The 16,296-nt window shown below is 63.9% G+C and overlaps 1 protein-coding gene across 1 annotated transcript; it reads left to right on the top strand.

Moving 5' to 3' along the window:
* The first annotated feature begins 3,176 nt into the window (after nucleotides 1-3,176).
* On the top strand, nucleotides 3,177-13,894 carry AP5Z1 (adaptor related protein complex 5 subunit zeta 1). Its single transcript, XM_028088442.2, has 17 exons — nucleotides 3,177-3,244; nucleotides 5,805-5,942; nucleotides 6,185-6,371; nucleotides 6,679-6,823; nucleotides 7,035-7,147; nucleotides 7,576-7,744; nucleotides 8,120-8,260; nucleotides 8,556-8,593; nucleotides 8,682-8,844; nucleotides 9,313-9,491; nucleotides 10,307-10,449; nucleotides 10,925-11,065; nucleotides 11,738-11,849; nucleotides 12,089-12,186; nucleotides 12,618-12,750; nucleotides 12,835-13,049; nucleotides 13,277-13,894. The coding sequence occupies exons 1-17, from the start codon at nucleotides 3,204-3,206 to the stop codon at nucleotides 13,545-13,547; spliced, it is 2,427 nt and encodes an 808-aa protein (XP_027944243.2). The 5' UTR covers nucleotides 3,177-3,203; the 3' UTR covers nucleotides 13,548-13,894.
* The last annotated feature ends 2,402 nt before the right edge of the window (nucleotides 13,895-16,296 follow it).

The raw sequence follows: 16,296 nt of genomic DNA, 5'->3' as shown, positions 1-16,296 counted from the left end.
GAGAATTTTGTGAGAAACCATCATGTATCGTTACTGTTGGGAAGAGGCTTGGGGCGTGCGTGCGTGCGGGCGGAGAGAGCACAGGCCTGGCACGCAGCTCTGTTCTCAGAGGCGAAGCCGGACTAGTACCGAAGCGGGGCACCAGACCGACCGCACGTCCAGCCACGTCCGTGGTTGCCGAAGCTGGGGACAGACCGAGGGTTCACCGACAGCAGGATGGCCGAGTGCTGATAAGTCCCTGTGGTCCTCACGGGTGTCAGGGGAAGGAGCCACAGAGGAGGCTCCGTGCTGCAGGGCCCCGTTTGTGTGAAGTGCAAACGGGCAGAACTGACCCGTGGTGATAATAGGAGGCGCCGGGAGCCAGCGGGGAGGGCTGGGCCGGGGTCAGCTTGCCAGAGCGGCTTGCTACATTTTCAGGAATTTGAGCAGCCAGCTGCTAAAGTCATTCTTCAAATTTTCATGATATAAACTTACAGTGAAATCCATTACATTAAAAACGAAGGTGGTAAGTACGCGGTTCATCTCTTACTATTGTTTGACTCTACCTCCGCTCTCGGGGTCATTCCCATCCCCCGTGTCCGTTCGGTTTCTGCGGCTCTCCCGGCGGTGCAGTGACGTCACGTGGGCAGCCTGAAATCTGCCATTTGCGGGGTATTTGTACACGGAAATCATGAAACGCTACAGGTCAGCCCCCCCCAACCCCCCCCCCCGTCCCGGTGACCAGTTAAACATTTACCAGCATACCATGGATTAGTGGGAAGGATCACGGAGTTCACTCAAAATCTGTGTACGTCATATGTATTTTACTTTAATAAACACCCTTTTAAGCCACGAAACTAGTGTTGGAACTCCTTCCCAGGTCTCAGATGCCGTAGGTCTCAACGCAGGTGCCTGCAGATTGGCTGTGCGTGCCTCGGCCCAGGTGAACCAGCAAACTCCCTCCACAGCCGTGGGTCGTGGTCAAGCTCCCGGCAGCCTCACTCCCAACCTCCTGTGCGCTTGTGATTCCAGGGCCGGGGGCGTGGGGGGGGGCACCCCGCCTCTGCTCCTCAGCCTCACCCTTCAGTACCGGGGAAGAGTGCTTCCTGTCCCTGACAACATCCTTCATCTGACGATGTGACAACAGTAGGCGACTGCAGTTAGTTTCTGCCGCCCAGCCAGGGCCAGCAGCCTCGGGCCACCCCCAGGTGCCACCCCTCCTAGCCCTGGGACCCCCCCCAACCTCCCCACTCCCCCCCCTCCTAGCCTCCTAGCAGCAGCTGCAACTCCCCGCTCCCTTTCAGGTCTGCAGCCCCTAGCCGGGCAGCCCCCGCGGCTCTTGGGACTTGACCTCTGCGACCGACCCCACATTCTCCTGGATGTCTTCCCACTGCTCTGGCCATTCCTCAGGGGGCGGCAGGCAAGGGACAGCGTGGCTGCTGGCTCAGCGTGCTTCTCCCCTGACTGGTGTGGACCTCGGGCACCTTACCTGGTTTTAGCTTCAGCCCAATCATCCTTCAAATGGTGATAATAAAACTCAGGCTCAGAGCTGTCCGACGGGTTCTATGAGATCACCGATGCGCAGTGCTTGGCCTTCCCAAGGACCCCCTGTAGCCGACTCTTCCCGACCCAGCTCCCCTCCTTGTCACTCTGCAGCTCCCATCTCTAACCCCTCGGCACCCGTTGCCCTCCACGCCTCCTGGGTGCCATCAGGGCGTCTCAAAACCGCCAAGTCCGGGTTTCTGGCAGGTGAGTAGCTGGCCCATCCTGTCTCCGCCCCTCTCCTGCATCAGGCGTCCCCTCACTGCTTAACCCTCCGAGGCCCCCCTGACCCATCACCCTGCCCGACTGCCTGCGGTACCTGCTCTTACGCGGCTTCATCCCCCCTTCGTGGCATTTCCCACTACTAGGCTGCGGTGACTGCAAATTTCCCGAGGGCAGGGGCCCAGCCTCCCCCGTTCACTGTTCCCCAGAACCTGAGGTACTCCCTAGCACAGCAAAGGGACTCCTTCTGCCCCAGTGCCAAGGGAACGGTACCACACGGAAAGCCAGAAACCTGCTGTTGCCCTGTCCCTCCTCCTGTCCCCAAATCCATCTCCAGGTCCTACAAATCCTAGCCCTGAATGGTTACTGAATCTGCCTACTTCCTGTCCTCATGGCCTTTACCTAGCTCGGGGGCCCTCCCTCTCTCCCCCAGGACCACCCCATGCACTCTTGATCCCGCTGCCAGACATCAGGTTCCCCCCTCAGGTGCATGTGCGCCCCAGGAAGCAGGCCTGCACTGCCGCCTTTAGGGCCCTCGCCCCTGCCTGCCCCTTCCCACCTCTGACACCCTCGGGGGTCCTCTTAGGCTCCTCTCCCTCTGGAAATCTCCCTCCTGTGCACCCTGCCTGCCCAGTTCGGGCTGTAACCACATTTACCACACACGCAGTCTGCAGGCAGGAATACTGGGGCCAACACACCTTTCAGAAGGCCTAGAAATTGGTTTTCCCTCTCTAAGCCTGTTGCCTCACAGTCTGTGGTTATGGGGGGCAGGGAATAAGACTTTAAAGCAGCACTACAGCCTATGACAGGCCCTAAATACATGGAGCCTCAAAGCAGCAGGGCTGAGAGGCTCGGCTGTTCTTGCAAATCGCTGCACACGGATGCAGCCCACGCCAGAGCGTCTGTCATGCTTTCAGGTCATACTGAGCAAAGGACCCCCACACGACAGTGCCGCCTGTGGTCAGGAGACAACCCAGAAGTGGGGCAATGGTGCTGGGGCTGGCGACAGGCCGTCTCCTACCGGCACCCGGGTGCCCAGGGTCCATGGCGGTGGGCGGGGGGAGCTGGGGTCCTGGGGTCACGGGGTCCTAGGGTTCCCACGGTCCCAGAGCGCCTAGGTTCCCGGGTCATGGGTGTCCTGGGAGCTCGGGGTCGCGGGGTGCCGAGATCTTAGAGTCTTGGGGTCCGGGGTGCCGAAGTTGCGGGGTCCCGGGGTGCGGAGGTTCCGAGGTCTCAGGGTCCCAGGTCCCAAAGTTCCGGGGCCCGCAGCCCACCAAGGAGACCAGGCACCACCCCTGAACGGGCGGCCGGCTCGCTGACGGCCCCGCCCCCGTGGGACGGGCTCCACCAAAGCCCATTGGCCGGCGGCCTGTCCGCCCCGCCCACGTGACGCGGCACGTGACGCGACCCGGAAGCGGCGGGGCGGTGGCGGCGGTGGCGGCGGTGGCGGCGGTGGCGGCATGTTCACGGCGGGGGCGGAGAGTCTGCTCCACCAGGCCAGGTGCCCCGGCGTTTCCCTTGGGGCTCCTGGCGGGGGGAGGGCCCCACCGAGCGGGGCCCGCGCGCGGAGACCTGGAGCAGCCCACCCAGACCCGCTCTAGAGATCCGCGGGGCGGGGAGGCCACGCCGTGCAGGCCCGGGGAGGGTGCTGCGGGTCCCCGGAGGCGGCGGCGCGTGAGCAGCGTCGCGAACGGTGCGTGCAAGGGAAGCGGCGCGGGGCCCCCCGAGGCTTGGCGGCGGCACCCCGACGTCCAGCAGCAAGGGAGGGGAGCCAGAGCCCATCTGACAGTGTGAGACTTGACGTCACTTGTTTAGAAGAAAACGCCGTCAGAACCACAAGTCGGTGGTAAACTTTTCTAAAAAAACAACAACAACAAAAAAAACCCTAAAACTGGATCTGGAGCTGGACCAATTGGTGGGAAAGACTGGGATGGTCGAGGCTGCTGTAATTTAGTGAGACGATCTTGAATGCAGATTAGGTTCTGAAGGCTGGGAAGAGGGCAAAAATCTGTGGTCAAAATAACCCTTGAAAATCTGCTCAGAAAGCGCCTTGTGGTTTCGTAGCACCGTCTGTGTCTCCTTCACTGTCGGACAGATAACTCCAGCATTCAAGCTCCAGTGTTACAACTCGAGCTCACTTGAATTTAGGGGCTGTATTAAGTGAAAATAGCATCTCACTCAACATGTGACACACCCCAGCGTTCTTGCCAAGAGACAGGGAAGAACTGAGACCCGCCCAGAACCTCACCGGGCTCACCTCTGCCCAGCTCACCTTCTACTCCAGGTCGTAAATTTGCAGAATGAATAGCCCTCCCTATCTAAATTCTTACTCCTCTCTCTGCCTCGGGTGGGGGAGTGGGGGAGTTGAGGGTAGTGTATGGTTCAATATCCATAAGTAAGATGCATGACTTATGCAATATCCGCTAGGGTTTGAGAGGAAAGCTAGTCATTATCAGTTAGGTCTTACTGGTGTTCAGGGTATTCCACTCTAATTAAGCCTGTGATTTGGGGTGGCACTTTAAAATAAATGGCTAACGTTCAGGAGTTAGGATTTGCAGTGAATTTTAGTGTCTGAACTTCTTGGCGCTGGAAAAGCAAGGGTGGAAAAAGTCACCAGAAGCATCTCTCGCAAGCTGAAGACAAGTGAAGGAAGTGGGCCTCAGAGAAGGGGTGGACGGGGGTGTGCGGCAGGTCAGGGGAAGTTTCCAGAAGCCTGAGACAACTAATCAGAGGCTCTGCGTGAGGACATAACCAGCAAGGGATATTTCAGGCAGAGGGTCTGTCGGGAAGATCAAGAGCAAGAGCAACAGGACTTGTGCTTCTTAGAGAAGTAAGGCGGGCCCAGGACCCTGTAAGCCTTGTTAGTGTCGGTAGGAGTTTGGGTTTGAAAGCACTGGGGAGCTATTGAAGGGTTTGAGCAGATTGGCCTTTTAGAATCTCGTGATCTAGAGAATATACTGGAAGGGATTCGTTGGGATGAGGGGTACCACCATTCTAGGAAAGAGTCTCCCGTGTTGTTTTGAGGCAGCCTGGTGGCTTCTCGCTCGGTCTCGTTAGTCCGGTGAGAAACAGACCTGACCAGGCCTCTTGTCTTTCTGCGTCTTCAGCCCACGTGTGACTCTTGTGTTTGTAAGAAATGGAAATGGGTTAGGAGGTGGAAGGGAGACCGGAAGTGGTGGGGAGTTCACTGAGGTTCATCTGCCAGCCTTCGAGTAAGAACAAGAAACACAAGAAGCAGCCCCAGGCACCTAGCCTCACAGGCTCGGCCAACCTCCTCGCCAGCCCAGGGCTGGAGCTGGCCCGTCTCTTGGTTCAGACTTCCGGGTTCCGAGCTCGAGCATCTGATTGGTCCAGCCTGGATTCGGTGGACGTCAGCCATGGCTAGGGGGCTGCAGGAGGCCCTCCTCTGAGAGCACCCCCCCCCCCAGAGGTTCCTAGAACCGTGTTTCCTAGGTTTGTCTTTCCTTCTGGACTGGAACAGAAACCCAAAACCCAGGTTTCTGTTTTGAGATTTTGCTCAGTATCTTACTTCTTGTTGATGCTCGGTAGATGTGTTTTTTAACGAAGCAGAGTAAGTACTAGGAACTATAGTAGGCACACCTGACAACATGTCACAGTGTTTGTCCTCTGACCTAGCAGATTTCACTCTTGTTCCCAGGAGTGGAAGGCTCACTGAAGGAATCTTTTTCAAAAGCAACTTATTTCAGGCCACCCTCCATTTTGAGTCCTAACATCAATCGGTTTTAGTTCTTCTGCTCCTGGGACAACAAAAAATCCAGAGGGGTGGTGTCGCCGTGACGGGGTCTGGTGAAGCTGCTGGCGTGGTGGTCTCCCGACAGCCCTGCCCATAGGGGAGGGGAGTGACCCGACGACGGCCGCGTCCCAGGGAGGGAGGATTCGCAGGTGGTGGCCTTGCTCTCCCGCGGGACACCTGGGCTTCTCTGCTCCGTGGGGATGTTCCTCCAGCCCCAGGGCCGTCTGTCACGGCTCAGGGTAGCATTTCCGGCTCCTGTGGCCGGGGCCCCTGAGCCCAGGTTGCTGACGCCCCGCTCTTCGTTTAGGGAGATCCAGGATGAGGAGCTGCAGAAGTTTTGTTCCCGGGTTGTTAAGCTGCTGCAGAAGGATGACCCGGGGCCCGATGCGGTGGACGCCCTGCAGAGGCTCTTCCTCATCGTCTCAGCCACGAAATACAAGAGGAAGTGAGCGTGATGGTCTTCGGGGGGGATGCAGGCTCCCAGCACGTGAGGGCAGCTTGGTGGGGGGGTCCGCTCGTGGCGCATCGGGCCTGGGCGTCCTACGCCCGCTGGCAGCGGTGCTCACGGCGCTCGCATACGGAGAGCTCTCTCTGCCGGCCAGGGGGCCCCGGGTCTTCTCTGGGGGGGCCGGCGCTCCCGTGGTGATGTACCACCTGCCACGTGGCCTTGCCCGCGCCCCCCCCCAGGCTGGAGAAGACGTGCGTGGACCTGCTGCAGACCACCCTCTGCTCGCCCAAGTGCCCCGAGCAGCTCCAGTTCCTCTGTGCCGCCATCCTGAGAGAGAGGTCGCCTGCCGACAACCTGAGCCTGTCCTGGGACCACATCCAGAGCAGCCAGCAGCTGAGCCTGGTGGCCTCTGTGCTCTTGGCCCAGGTGACACGCCCATCCTGCCCTTGGTGGCCTGGGGTGTCCACCGGCCTCCCCCGTGCCCTCCTGCTCTATCCCCCCTTGCTCCCGGGGAAGTGGCAGGGCTCTGGGCTCCGGGCAGGCTAATTCCGGCTGCCCTGGTGGTGACGCTCCTGGACGCGCTAAGAGGGGGCGTTTCGGAAACAAAGATGCTCTTGGAGCGGCGGCCTTCAGAATCGGCAGCCCCTTCCCAGGTGTTTTCAGATCGGATGACTCGTCGCTCACACACTCAGGCGGGTCATCGCTTCACACTCCCCCCGTGTTCCGTTTGAAGGGTGACAAGAAGGAGGAGGTCCGAAGCGTGGGCCAGCACGCCTTCAGAGTCCTCGAGAGCCGGCAGCCCGAGGGGCCCAGTCTGAGACACCTGCTCCCGGTCGTGTCCAAGATCACGCACCTGGCCCCGCACACCCTCCATGAAGGTAGTCGCCCTTCCCAAGAGGCCTGCGCGGGCGCAGAGAGAGAGGAGCGCCCTCGCGGGAGGGATGGTGGAGAGGCAGTCTGGGGAGGCCTGGGGGCCCAGCACCCTGTCCAGAGCTTGTTTTCTAGAAAGTTCTATCAGCACCCCTGCAGCCCGAGTCTGTGGGATTGACGATTTCCCGCATGTTGTCCCTGCCCACCCCCCACCCGCAGACCAGACCAACCTGCTCAGCAAGAGGCTGGTGGACTGGCTTCGCTATGCCAGCGTCCAGCAAGGGGTCGCACACACTTCCGGAGGCTTCTTCTCCACACCCAGAGCCCGGCAGGTGAGCCTGGAGACTCAGAACCTCCCCCACCTTGGCCAGCCTTGCCGCCAGGGTCCCAGCAACTTCTCCTGTCCTTCCACCTGCCCTGGTTCCAGAACGATCCCTCTTTTCTGTCTTCACTTGGGTCGGGGGGCTTTGGGTCCCCAGGGTCACAGCCCCCCAGCCCGTGACGCTGTGGGCCAAACCCGCTGGTGAGATCCCTTACCTGACGGAAGACGGCGTCCGCTCCGGTGCCAGTGTTAACACGTCTCACGGGGGCTGCCCCCAGTCCTCGAGAGCGTGAGGGCGGGGCTCCCACTCACACACAGCCCCCCCCACCCTCCCCACTGTGAGCCCATTGCCTCCCGCACGCCCCCCCCCCCCAGCCTTGGACCCCAGCACCCCCCTGGCCCGGGTCCCCACAGCCCGTCCTTCCTTGCCTCCCGCAGCCGGGCCCTGTCACCGAGGTGGATGGGGCGGTGGCCACAGATTTCTTCACGGTGCTGTCCACGGGCCAGCACTTCACGGAGGACCAGTGGCTGAACGTGCAGGCCTTCTCCATGCTGCGGGCGTGGCTGGTGCATAGCGGCCCCCAGGGCCCCAGCGCCCCGGACGCAGGTGGGGCGCGGGGGCGCTCCCGGGCAGGAGGTGGGCAGGACCGGGTGTGGCCCCGGGCGACGGCGGCAGCCCTGGCTGAGCCTCGCTGGCACCGGGAGGCCCGTCCCCTTCGTGTGGGAGAAGCCAGAGCGACCGCTGAGGGCAGACGTCAGCAAGGGTGTTCAGACAGCTTCACCAAACCCCTTCCCCAGAGCAGACCGGCCGGCGGCGTAGACAGGCTAGACTTCCGCGGGGAGACGCCTCCACTGCACGGGACGTCCAGTGAGGGTGGAGGTGGCCACGGCCGGGCGAGGCCTAGGTAGCCTGCCGCGGAGACTCCGCGCCCCTGGATGGGCTGGCCTGCGCGCCCCCCGAGCACCTCGTTCTCTCTTCCAGACGACAAGTCGGAGCTGGAGGGCTCCACCCTGTCTGTGCTATCGGCCACCTCTACCGCCAGCCACCTGCTGCCCCCCCAGGAGCGGCTGAGGGAGAAGGCTTTCGAGTACTGTCAGCGCCTTGTGGAGCAGAGCACGCGACGTGAGTCCCGCTGTCGCGCCTCCTCCCCCAGGGGCGTCTCGGGCTGCTTGTGGGGGGCTGGGACCTGGACAGCCTCTGTGCCGGGGAGTGGGGGGGGGGGCAGAACCTGTCCCCAGCCCACCAGGCGTCCGTCCCAGCCCCCCCCCTGCCCCTGTCCATCCTGGGGGCGGCTCCTGCCCGTCCCTCCGCTCGCAGTTTGCTCTCCGCCGCCTCCTCAAGCTTCCAGAACAGGGTGCCTCGCACTCTGTTTTGATGCTGACCGGAGACCAGGTGCCTGCCTCTCTTCCTTCCCCAGGAGCCCTGAGAAAGGGGGACGCGGACCTGCAGAAAGCCGTACGTGCCCGGCGGGGCGGGCGGGGCGGGCGGGGCGGGCCGGCCTCCCGCGCGGCTCCCTGCGAGCTGGGCCTCCGCGTCTCCGCAGTGCCTGGTGGAGGCCGTGCTGGTGCTGGACACGCTGTGCCGGCAGGACCCGACCTTCCTGTACCGCACGCTGTCCTGCCTGAAGGCCCTGCACGCGCGGCTGTGCGGGGATCCGGCCCGGGCGCGGGCGCTACTGCCCATCGCGCAGTTCTTCCTGAGCCACGGTGAGCCTCGCGGCGCCGGGACACTCTTCTGCTTCGTGCGGAAGCTCGGCCCCTCTTCCTGTTTGTGGCGCTGCTTCCTTGGTTGTGTAGACCCGGGTTGCTTTGAGGGACCGTTAGCACCGGATAAGAGAGTCTTTAGATGAGTTTAGGGAGTGGATCAAAGCTTCACACTGATCTTAGATCTCTCTTTGCCGCAAGAGTTCACGGGAGTTTCGTGGGAGGTGTCGTGAAACCAGTATCTTCCAAAGAACATTCCATGTCATGTGACTTGGAGGGATTGGGCGGTAGCCGGAGACTCTTGTGGAGAGCTGGATGCAGCTCGGCCAGGGCTCCCCGTGCAGCATGGACACCTCAGGGCCCCTGGTGTCCGGGACTCTGAGGGCCCCACTCAGCAGCAGGGGCATCCTCATGATGAGGCAGGGACCCTCGTGCCGGGGCCCGGGCCCTGATGAGGCCGCTGTGTTTCAGGGGAGGCGGCCGCCGTGGACTCGGAAGCCATCCTCCAGCACCTGTTCACCAGGGTCCCCTGCGAGCTCTTCCACAGCCCCATGCTGGCCTTCGAGTTCGTCCGCTTCTGCGGGGACAGCCTTCCCCTATTCGGCAGGAACCTTGACATTCTTAAGCGGAGCTTCCCCAATCTCTTCAAGGCACTCTCAGTTGTCCTCGGGCCGAAGAGGGGGGCCAGCGTTGGGGGGGAGGGGGATGTGTGCAGTGTGTCCGGCTCGTTCTCCCTCCGGGGAGGCGGCCTAGGGTGCCGGCGGAGGGCCAGGGACGGCGTCATGTAGGAACAGCGTCTCCGCCAGGGAGAGCCCCATGCTGAGCCCCGTGAGAAAGAGCAGCTAGGCTGGACTGTGGTTGATTCTAGAACTTGTCCCATTATCATGTCGAGTAGGCTCCTCACGTGGGAGCCTCGCCTGCTGTGCTCAGCCCTTTGTGCTGTTGGCTTTTTATTTTTAAGATTTTATTTATTTGAGAGAGACACAGCGAGAGAGGGAACACAAGCAGGGGGAGTGGGAGAGGGAGAAGCAGGCTCTCAGCTGAGCAGAGAGCCCGATGCGGGGCTCGATCCCAGGACCCCGGGACCATGACCTGAGCCGAAGGCAGACGCTTAACCGACTGAGCCACCCAGGTGCCCGTGCTGTTGGGTTTTGATGTGTTTTTTGTGACTGGCTGTGGTTACCGCGTGGTCTTTGCAAATTCAGCTAGAGGAACAATGACAAGTAGAAAGTGGTTGCTTTACTTGTTGGCACAGAAGTGAACGCAGAAGCAGAGTAGCGACACAAAACTGATCAAGGTGGCCCAGGGAGAGCGGGGGGGGGGATCGATACCCCCGCCCATCCGGGACCGAGGGGCTCTCCCCTGCGGCAGCCCGTGGGTTCCAAGCCGATGGCTCTGCCGCTGGGCCACGCGCCCCACACGGGCCCTCCTGCTTCCCACCGAGCCGCCTCGCTTGTCGCTGCAGCTCCTGGCCTGGAACAGCCCGCCCCTCACCTCGGAGTTCGTGGCGCTCCTCCCGAGCCTGGTGGACGCCGGCTCGGCCGTGGAGATGCTCCACGCCCTGCTGGACCTGCCCTGTCTGACTGCGGCCTTGGACCTGCAGCTCAGGTGAACCTGAGGGACGACACCTGTCCCTGGGTCTGCAGCTCAGGTGAACCCGAGGGACGACACCTGTCTCTGGGTCTGCAGCTCAGGTGAACCTGAGGGACGACACCTGTCCCTGGGTCTGCAGCTCAGGTGAACCCGAGGGACGACACCTGTCCCTGGGTCTGCAGCTCAGGTGAACCCGAGGGACGACAGCTGTTCCTGGGTCCCTTCCCCGTCCCCTGCTGTCCCGTGAGCTGCCCCGAGAGCACCTCTCTCCAGCCCTGGGCCCTGGAGCCCCCGGCCTGTCTCCCTCGGCAGGAAAGCCTCACCGTGCAGGGTGCCGGGCCCCAGGCCCCTCCCGGTCCCTCTGAGGCTCATCACTGGCACGGGGCGACATCTGCTCTGTGTCTCCACGAGGGCTGGGGCCAAGTCGGGCCTCCGGGGGCCTGTGCCCGGAGCCCAGTCTGAACCCGGCCTCGGGTCTGCTGGCTCACAGGCTGTCACCGGCTGCGTCCGAGAGGCCGCTGTGGGATACCTCCCTCAGGAACCCTAGCTGCCTGGAGGCCTCCCGAGACCCAGAGTTCCAGGCTCTTCTCCAGCACCTGTTGCGGGCCGAGGCCAGCGGAACCGTGCAGAGGTAGGGGCCGCGCGGGCTGGGGAGCGCCTGCGGTGAGGCCTGCTGCTGGGCGTCCCCGGCCCCACGGCCCTGGGCGGGACAGGAGAGCGCCTGCGTGTGGTCAGAGCCTGTTCCCGGGGGGTGGGGCGCGTCTGGGCACATCTGCTCCTGGGCCTTAGGCACTCTGACCTAAAGAGGCCCCTGTGGTCGCCCCCCGGCCCCCCGCCCTGGGCAGGCACTAGCCACACGGCGGGTGCTCGCAGGGCACGGGCCTCGCGCTCAGCTCTTTGCCAGCCCCGACTCGGGCCGCACAAGCCTGCGAGATAGGCGCGGTGACTCCGTTGTACAGATGGAGAAGCTGAGGGGTAGCGCCCCCCAAGAGCGGGAGGGCCGGGACTGGAGCGAGGCGTCTCGAGCGCAGACCCCCACGCCCGCACTCCCTGTGGCCTGTGGGAGCAGCGCTGCCTGAGGGGCCGGCAGCTGACGACGGGAGCAAAGCCGTCGGCAGGGGGAGGCATGCGTGGTGACAGGGTGCCCCCCGCCCGGGAGGGCACCGCAGGTGGTTTCAGAACTTGGTCCTGGCCACGGCACGGTGATCCCGACAGCCAACCGCTGGCGTGTGGAGAGCGTGTCCGGAGGCCCCGGGGGAGCGGGAGGGCGGGTACTCAGTGGGACGTGTGACATGTTCTCCAGGTTGGCGCCACTCCACGAGCTGCTCCGGCCCATGACCGGCTGCGCCCGCGTGGTGCAGTGCGCCGAGGCCGTGCCCACCCTGCTCCAGGCGTTCTTCTCCGCGGTGACCCGGGTGAGCCCACTTCCAGGCTCCTCCGTTCCCGCGGGGGGCGCTGGCCCTGGGCCTTGGCAGAGCCGGTGTCCTTGAATGCAGATCCCGCCATGGGTCAGCGAGAGGCGCCGGGAGGGGTGGCAGGCGGCCCGTCCCCCCCCGAGAGCGGCCCCAGGCTGCGAGACATCGTCGGGGCCAGAGCAGAGCGCGGGGGAGGGTGGTGTCAGGGCTGAGGCTGGGTCTTTCCTCCTGACCCCCAGTTTGCTGACGGGGCCCTGACCAACCAGCTGGTGCTGGTGCTCCTGGAAAGAAGGGACTCCCTTTACCAGGTGCCCCAGTACGAGGACCGTGTGCACAGGTGGGCCCTCCCCGCCCCAGCCTGCCCCGCCTCCGAGTCCCCACCCCCCCGGGCTGCGCCCCCATTCAGCTGCCCTTTGCAGCGCGTGTCCTGCCGCCCCGCATCACCCCAGGCCCAGCTTCTGCACACGCTCCTCTCCCCAGTCCCTCCTCTCTCAGGTCTGTAATCTCCGGTGCTGGCCTCAGTCCCTCTCCATGGAGCCTTCCAGACCATCTGTCCCCCTTTCCCAAGGCCTGGTCCACACAGGCCTGCGTCCACGCCACTCGCCAGCCCCAGCTTCCCCTCCAGTGGGCCCTTTAGGGGCCAGAACCATCTGCACCTCAGTCCGGTGCGCAGAGGCTTTCCCGTCCCATCTCCCGGCTCTGGTTTTGGATGGGGGCCGCGGTCGGGGCCCAGGGACGGCCGCGGCCCAGCAGTGTCCTACCGGGCAGGGTGCTGAGCTCACAACTCTTGGCCCTGTGCGCGCTGCACCCGTCGCTGGTGGTCGACCTGGCGAAAGAGCTGCTGGAGTTCGTGGGGAGCGTGAGCAGCGTCCACAGCAGGGGCGCCATGCTCGCCGCCGTGGTAAGGCCGGCCACCGCACCACCACCCCTTTCCACGCCGGGGTGCCTGCAGGGGGCTGAGGCTCTGTTCCCCCCCCCCCCCCAGGCCTGGGCCGTCGGCGAGTACCTGTCTGTGTCCTGGGACCGGCGGTGCACCGTGGAGCAGATCACCAGGTTCTTCGAGGCCCTGGAGGCCCTGCTGTTCGAGGTCACCCAGTCCCGCCCGTCCGCCGCCCTTCCCAAGTGCCCCCCGCAGGTCATCGCCGTGCTCATGACCACGCTGACCAAGCTGGCCTCCCGGAGCCAAGACCTGATTCCCAGGTACAGGGGTGGGGCAGAAGGGGAAGGGGAGCTGGCTCCGGACGCCCTCCCGGTCCCCGAGGTCTGCACGCGGCCCGCAGCACGAGGCCTCCGGTCGGACACCAGCGGCGTGGGCGTCGTCCCTGCGGCCTCATCTCTCCCAGCCAACGCCCCACGACCCGGAGGCCTCAGGTTTCACGTGAGGAGTTGCACATGCAGCTGACTGACCGGGACCCGCTCATCCTCAGGGTCTCTCTGTTCCTGTCAAAGATGAGGACCCTGGCACAGAGCCCAGCGCTGAGCTCCGTGCACGGTGAGGAGGATGCGGGAGCCATCTGCACGCGGGCCACCGAGCTGCTGACCCTGCTAAAGATGCCCAGCGTGGCCCAGTTTGTGCTCACGCCGAGCGCGGAGGTGTCCGAGCCCCGCTATCACCGTGACGCCAACACGGCCCTGCCGCTGGCCCTACGCACAGTCAGCCGCCTGGTGGAAAAGGAGGCGGGCCTCCTGCCTGGGTGAAGGGACGGTGGCCGGGGCGACGCCGGCCGGCCGCAGATTAAGAGCCTGGTATTAGGGCCAAGCTGCGGCTGCTGTGACCAGAGGGCAAGTCAGAGGGTCGCAAGGCCCGGGGAGGAGGCCCGGGAGGGTCTGGGTCCCTCCGTGCTGAGGCAGGGCTGTCCCATCCTCGGCCTTCGGGTGTCTGTCTGTCTGTCTGTCTCTGCTGTGCTGAGCTGTGTGGTGGAGCAGATCTGATCTGGAGCGCTCGTGCTGTTGGGGGCTGGATGGGGGCTGCCTGGTCTGTTCCTGGTGCTCCTTGCTCGGGGGCGAGAAGAGGTACGGCAACAATAAACCTCTTTCAGAACGTCCCTGTGTGCACGAGGCAAGGGAGAGGGCCGGGTACGGGGTGCGCCGCTGGGCTGGGAGGCCTGGCCCTGGGCAGGGGGCGACCAGACACCTGGGGCCGTTTCTTCCCACCGAGTCCCCACAGCGTCTCCGATGTTACAGAAATAACAGCACGAATGTGGGCGATCAGAGAGCCGCGTGACCCTCCCACGGGTGCGGCTGCCACTGGGAAGGGCCTTTGCTCGGTGTCCTTTCTTAGCCCGCTTTCTGATGCTGCTGAATGAGCCCGCGGGGTGGGGGGGGGCGGTGGGGGGGCCTCTTCGGGCCTGCAGCCTCCTGCCCGCTGGAGGTAGAGAGGGCAGGGCCAACCCGGCGGGGACCCCGACACCTGCCGTGGGACCCTCAGAGCAAGTCCGGGGTCGCTCTGGCTTTATGCCGAGTGGGGGAGACACGCTGGGTGTGGTGGCGCAAGAAACCTGTCGCCGTCCCCCCACCCCCCCCCCCCCAGCGCCTCCTGCCCCTGTTCCCCTCCCGCCTTGGACGCCGGCTCCCAAGGCTGCACCTCAGTCCCGCCGCGCGCGCAGATGCGTCCGGGCCACCAGGTGGCGCCGCTGCTCCGCGAGCCTCTGCCCGGGCCCGGGATCCGTGACGCCGGGCCGCTCGCTCGCCGGAAGGAGCTGCGGCCGTGGAAGACGTGGGTGGTCGCCGCGCGCGGACCGGACCTTGGCGCCGGCCCTCAGATGACGCGCCCCTGGAGCGGAGCGGTGGGTGTCGGGGCGGGTCGCACCAGGGGCCACCCTGGTCCTCCCAAGGCGGGGCAGACCCAGCCCTGCGGCCCCCCCGACCCCGCCCCCCCCCCCGGCCGACCCTCCCTCACCCCCCCCCCCCCGCCCGTGGCCCCGGGCCCGAGTTCAGGAAGGTCAGGGTTGAGGATGTACGTTCACCTAGAGAAAAGTTTTACTTTTGCAAGATGCCTGGGGGGCCTGTTTTCAGTGAGTGTTCAGCTTGGGGTGTTTTCAGATCCTCCACGTACCGTAGGTTTGGGTCCCACACCTGCATCAGAGCTAGGTGGTGAGTACGGATTTTGAGGAGACACATTTTCCCTGCTTCCCAGGGAGCCAAGGTCACTCCAGAGACGGTCCCTTCGTGTTTGCTTCGCAGGCTGAACCGTTGTGGTGCCTGTAGACGGAAACTGCGCGAGTTCAAACGCTGGGGGGGCTCCCAAGGGGCAGACTGAGTTCTGGGTCTCAAGTTTTCACCCCCTGGGTCTGCAGCCCACACTCTTGCTGTGGGCTGGTGGTGGGGGCGGCGTGCTTACCACCCACTGACTGGGGGCTTGCTGTGCCATGTGCTTTGGCCGACAGGCTGTGGGCAGAGGTGACAGGAGCTTGAAATGTGCTGGGGAGCTGGGCTCGGCCTCTTGCACGTTTGCCGTTCACCGTGGCGAAGAGAACGTCCCTGGCCGGTGTGTCGGCCTAAGAGGTCGGGAGGACCCCTCCTGGAGCTCGGAACCACCTCCAGCTGTGCTGAGGGTAAGTGAGCTTGGTTTCGGCCCTCCTGTTTTTTTCAGAGCGTCATGGCAACGGCTGATGTAGAAAATTAGTCTCTCTGCACGTGTTTCCTCGTCTGGAAAGTGGTGGGGGCAGGGGCTGCGAGCAGTAAAGGAGCCTGCCGTGAACTCTCTGCGTATGTCCCCTCTCCCACGGCTCCAGCCCCTTGGGAACTTAGTTACGTGGGGTCCCCCACTCGGCCCCACAGCTTTGTCTTCTTCACCGCACAGAGTGGCGAACGACGCTGCTCTTGGTCTCCTTGAACTTGCACCCTTGCTTCAGTTTGAGGCTCTAAGCATTTTCCTTTTGGGTCCAATCATCGTGTTTAAAATGAACTTTTTTAAAGATTTTATTTATTTATTTGACAGACACAGCGAGAGCAGGAACACAAGCAGGGGGAGTGGGAGAGGGAGAAGCAGGCTCCCCACGGAGCAGGGAGCCCGACGCGGGGCTGGATCCCAGGACCCTGGGATCATGCCCTGAGCCGAAGACAGACGCTTAACGACTGAGCCACCCAGGCGCCCTAAAATGAATTTTTTAAAAAACGCGTGTTATCCAGCTTTCTGGAAACTCAGTTGCAGGTGGGGCTTCCGAGGAGCCGCCTAGGGCCTGGAGCAGGTGCAGGCGCGCCTCCCTCCTGCGCTCACCAGGGGGCAGCGTGCAGCTGCGCGGACCCCCGCGCTCGGGGCTGGCCGAGCACACCACTGGGGCGGGGGGCTCCCGCCCTGAGACCCCTGGCAGCTGACTGGCCAGAACCCATCCTCCCCCAGGTCTCTGTTCCTGCCAGAGAGGAGGACCCTGGCCCCGAGCCCAGCCCCAAGCTCCGCACCCTGGGAGGCGGCCCAGGAGCCAGCTGCGTGCGGCTGCCGCCGCTG

This window comes from Eumetopias jubatus, unplaced genomic scaffold, assembly GCF_037043125.1.
Source record: "Eumetopias jubatus isolate StellerSeaLion01/CBP00866 unplaced genomic scaffold, mEumJub1_p1.0 scaffold_12, whole genome shotgun sequence".
NCBI classification, from domain to species: Eukaryota; Metazoa; Chordata; class Mammalia; order Carnivora; family Otariidae; genus Eumetopias; species Eumetopias jubatus.
This window is presented reverse-complemented; position numbering and strand designations above follow the sequence as displayed.

Bases quoted from the DNA above. Each gene is read 5' to 3' on its own strand.
- AP5Z1 (XM_028088442.2), top strand. From the start codon at position 3,204: ATGTTCACGGCGGGGGCGGAGAGTCTGCTCCACCAGGCCAG. The intron at 8,261-8,555 runs GTGAGTCCCGCT...TTCCTTCCCCAG, and splicing joins TGTGGAGCAGAGCACGCGAC to GAGCCCTGAGAAAGGGGGAC. The intron at 13,050-13,276 runs GTACAGGGGTGG...GCTCATCCTCAG, and splicing joins AGCCAAGACCTGATTCCCAG to GGTCTCTCTGTTCCTGTCAA.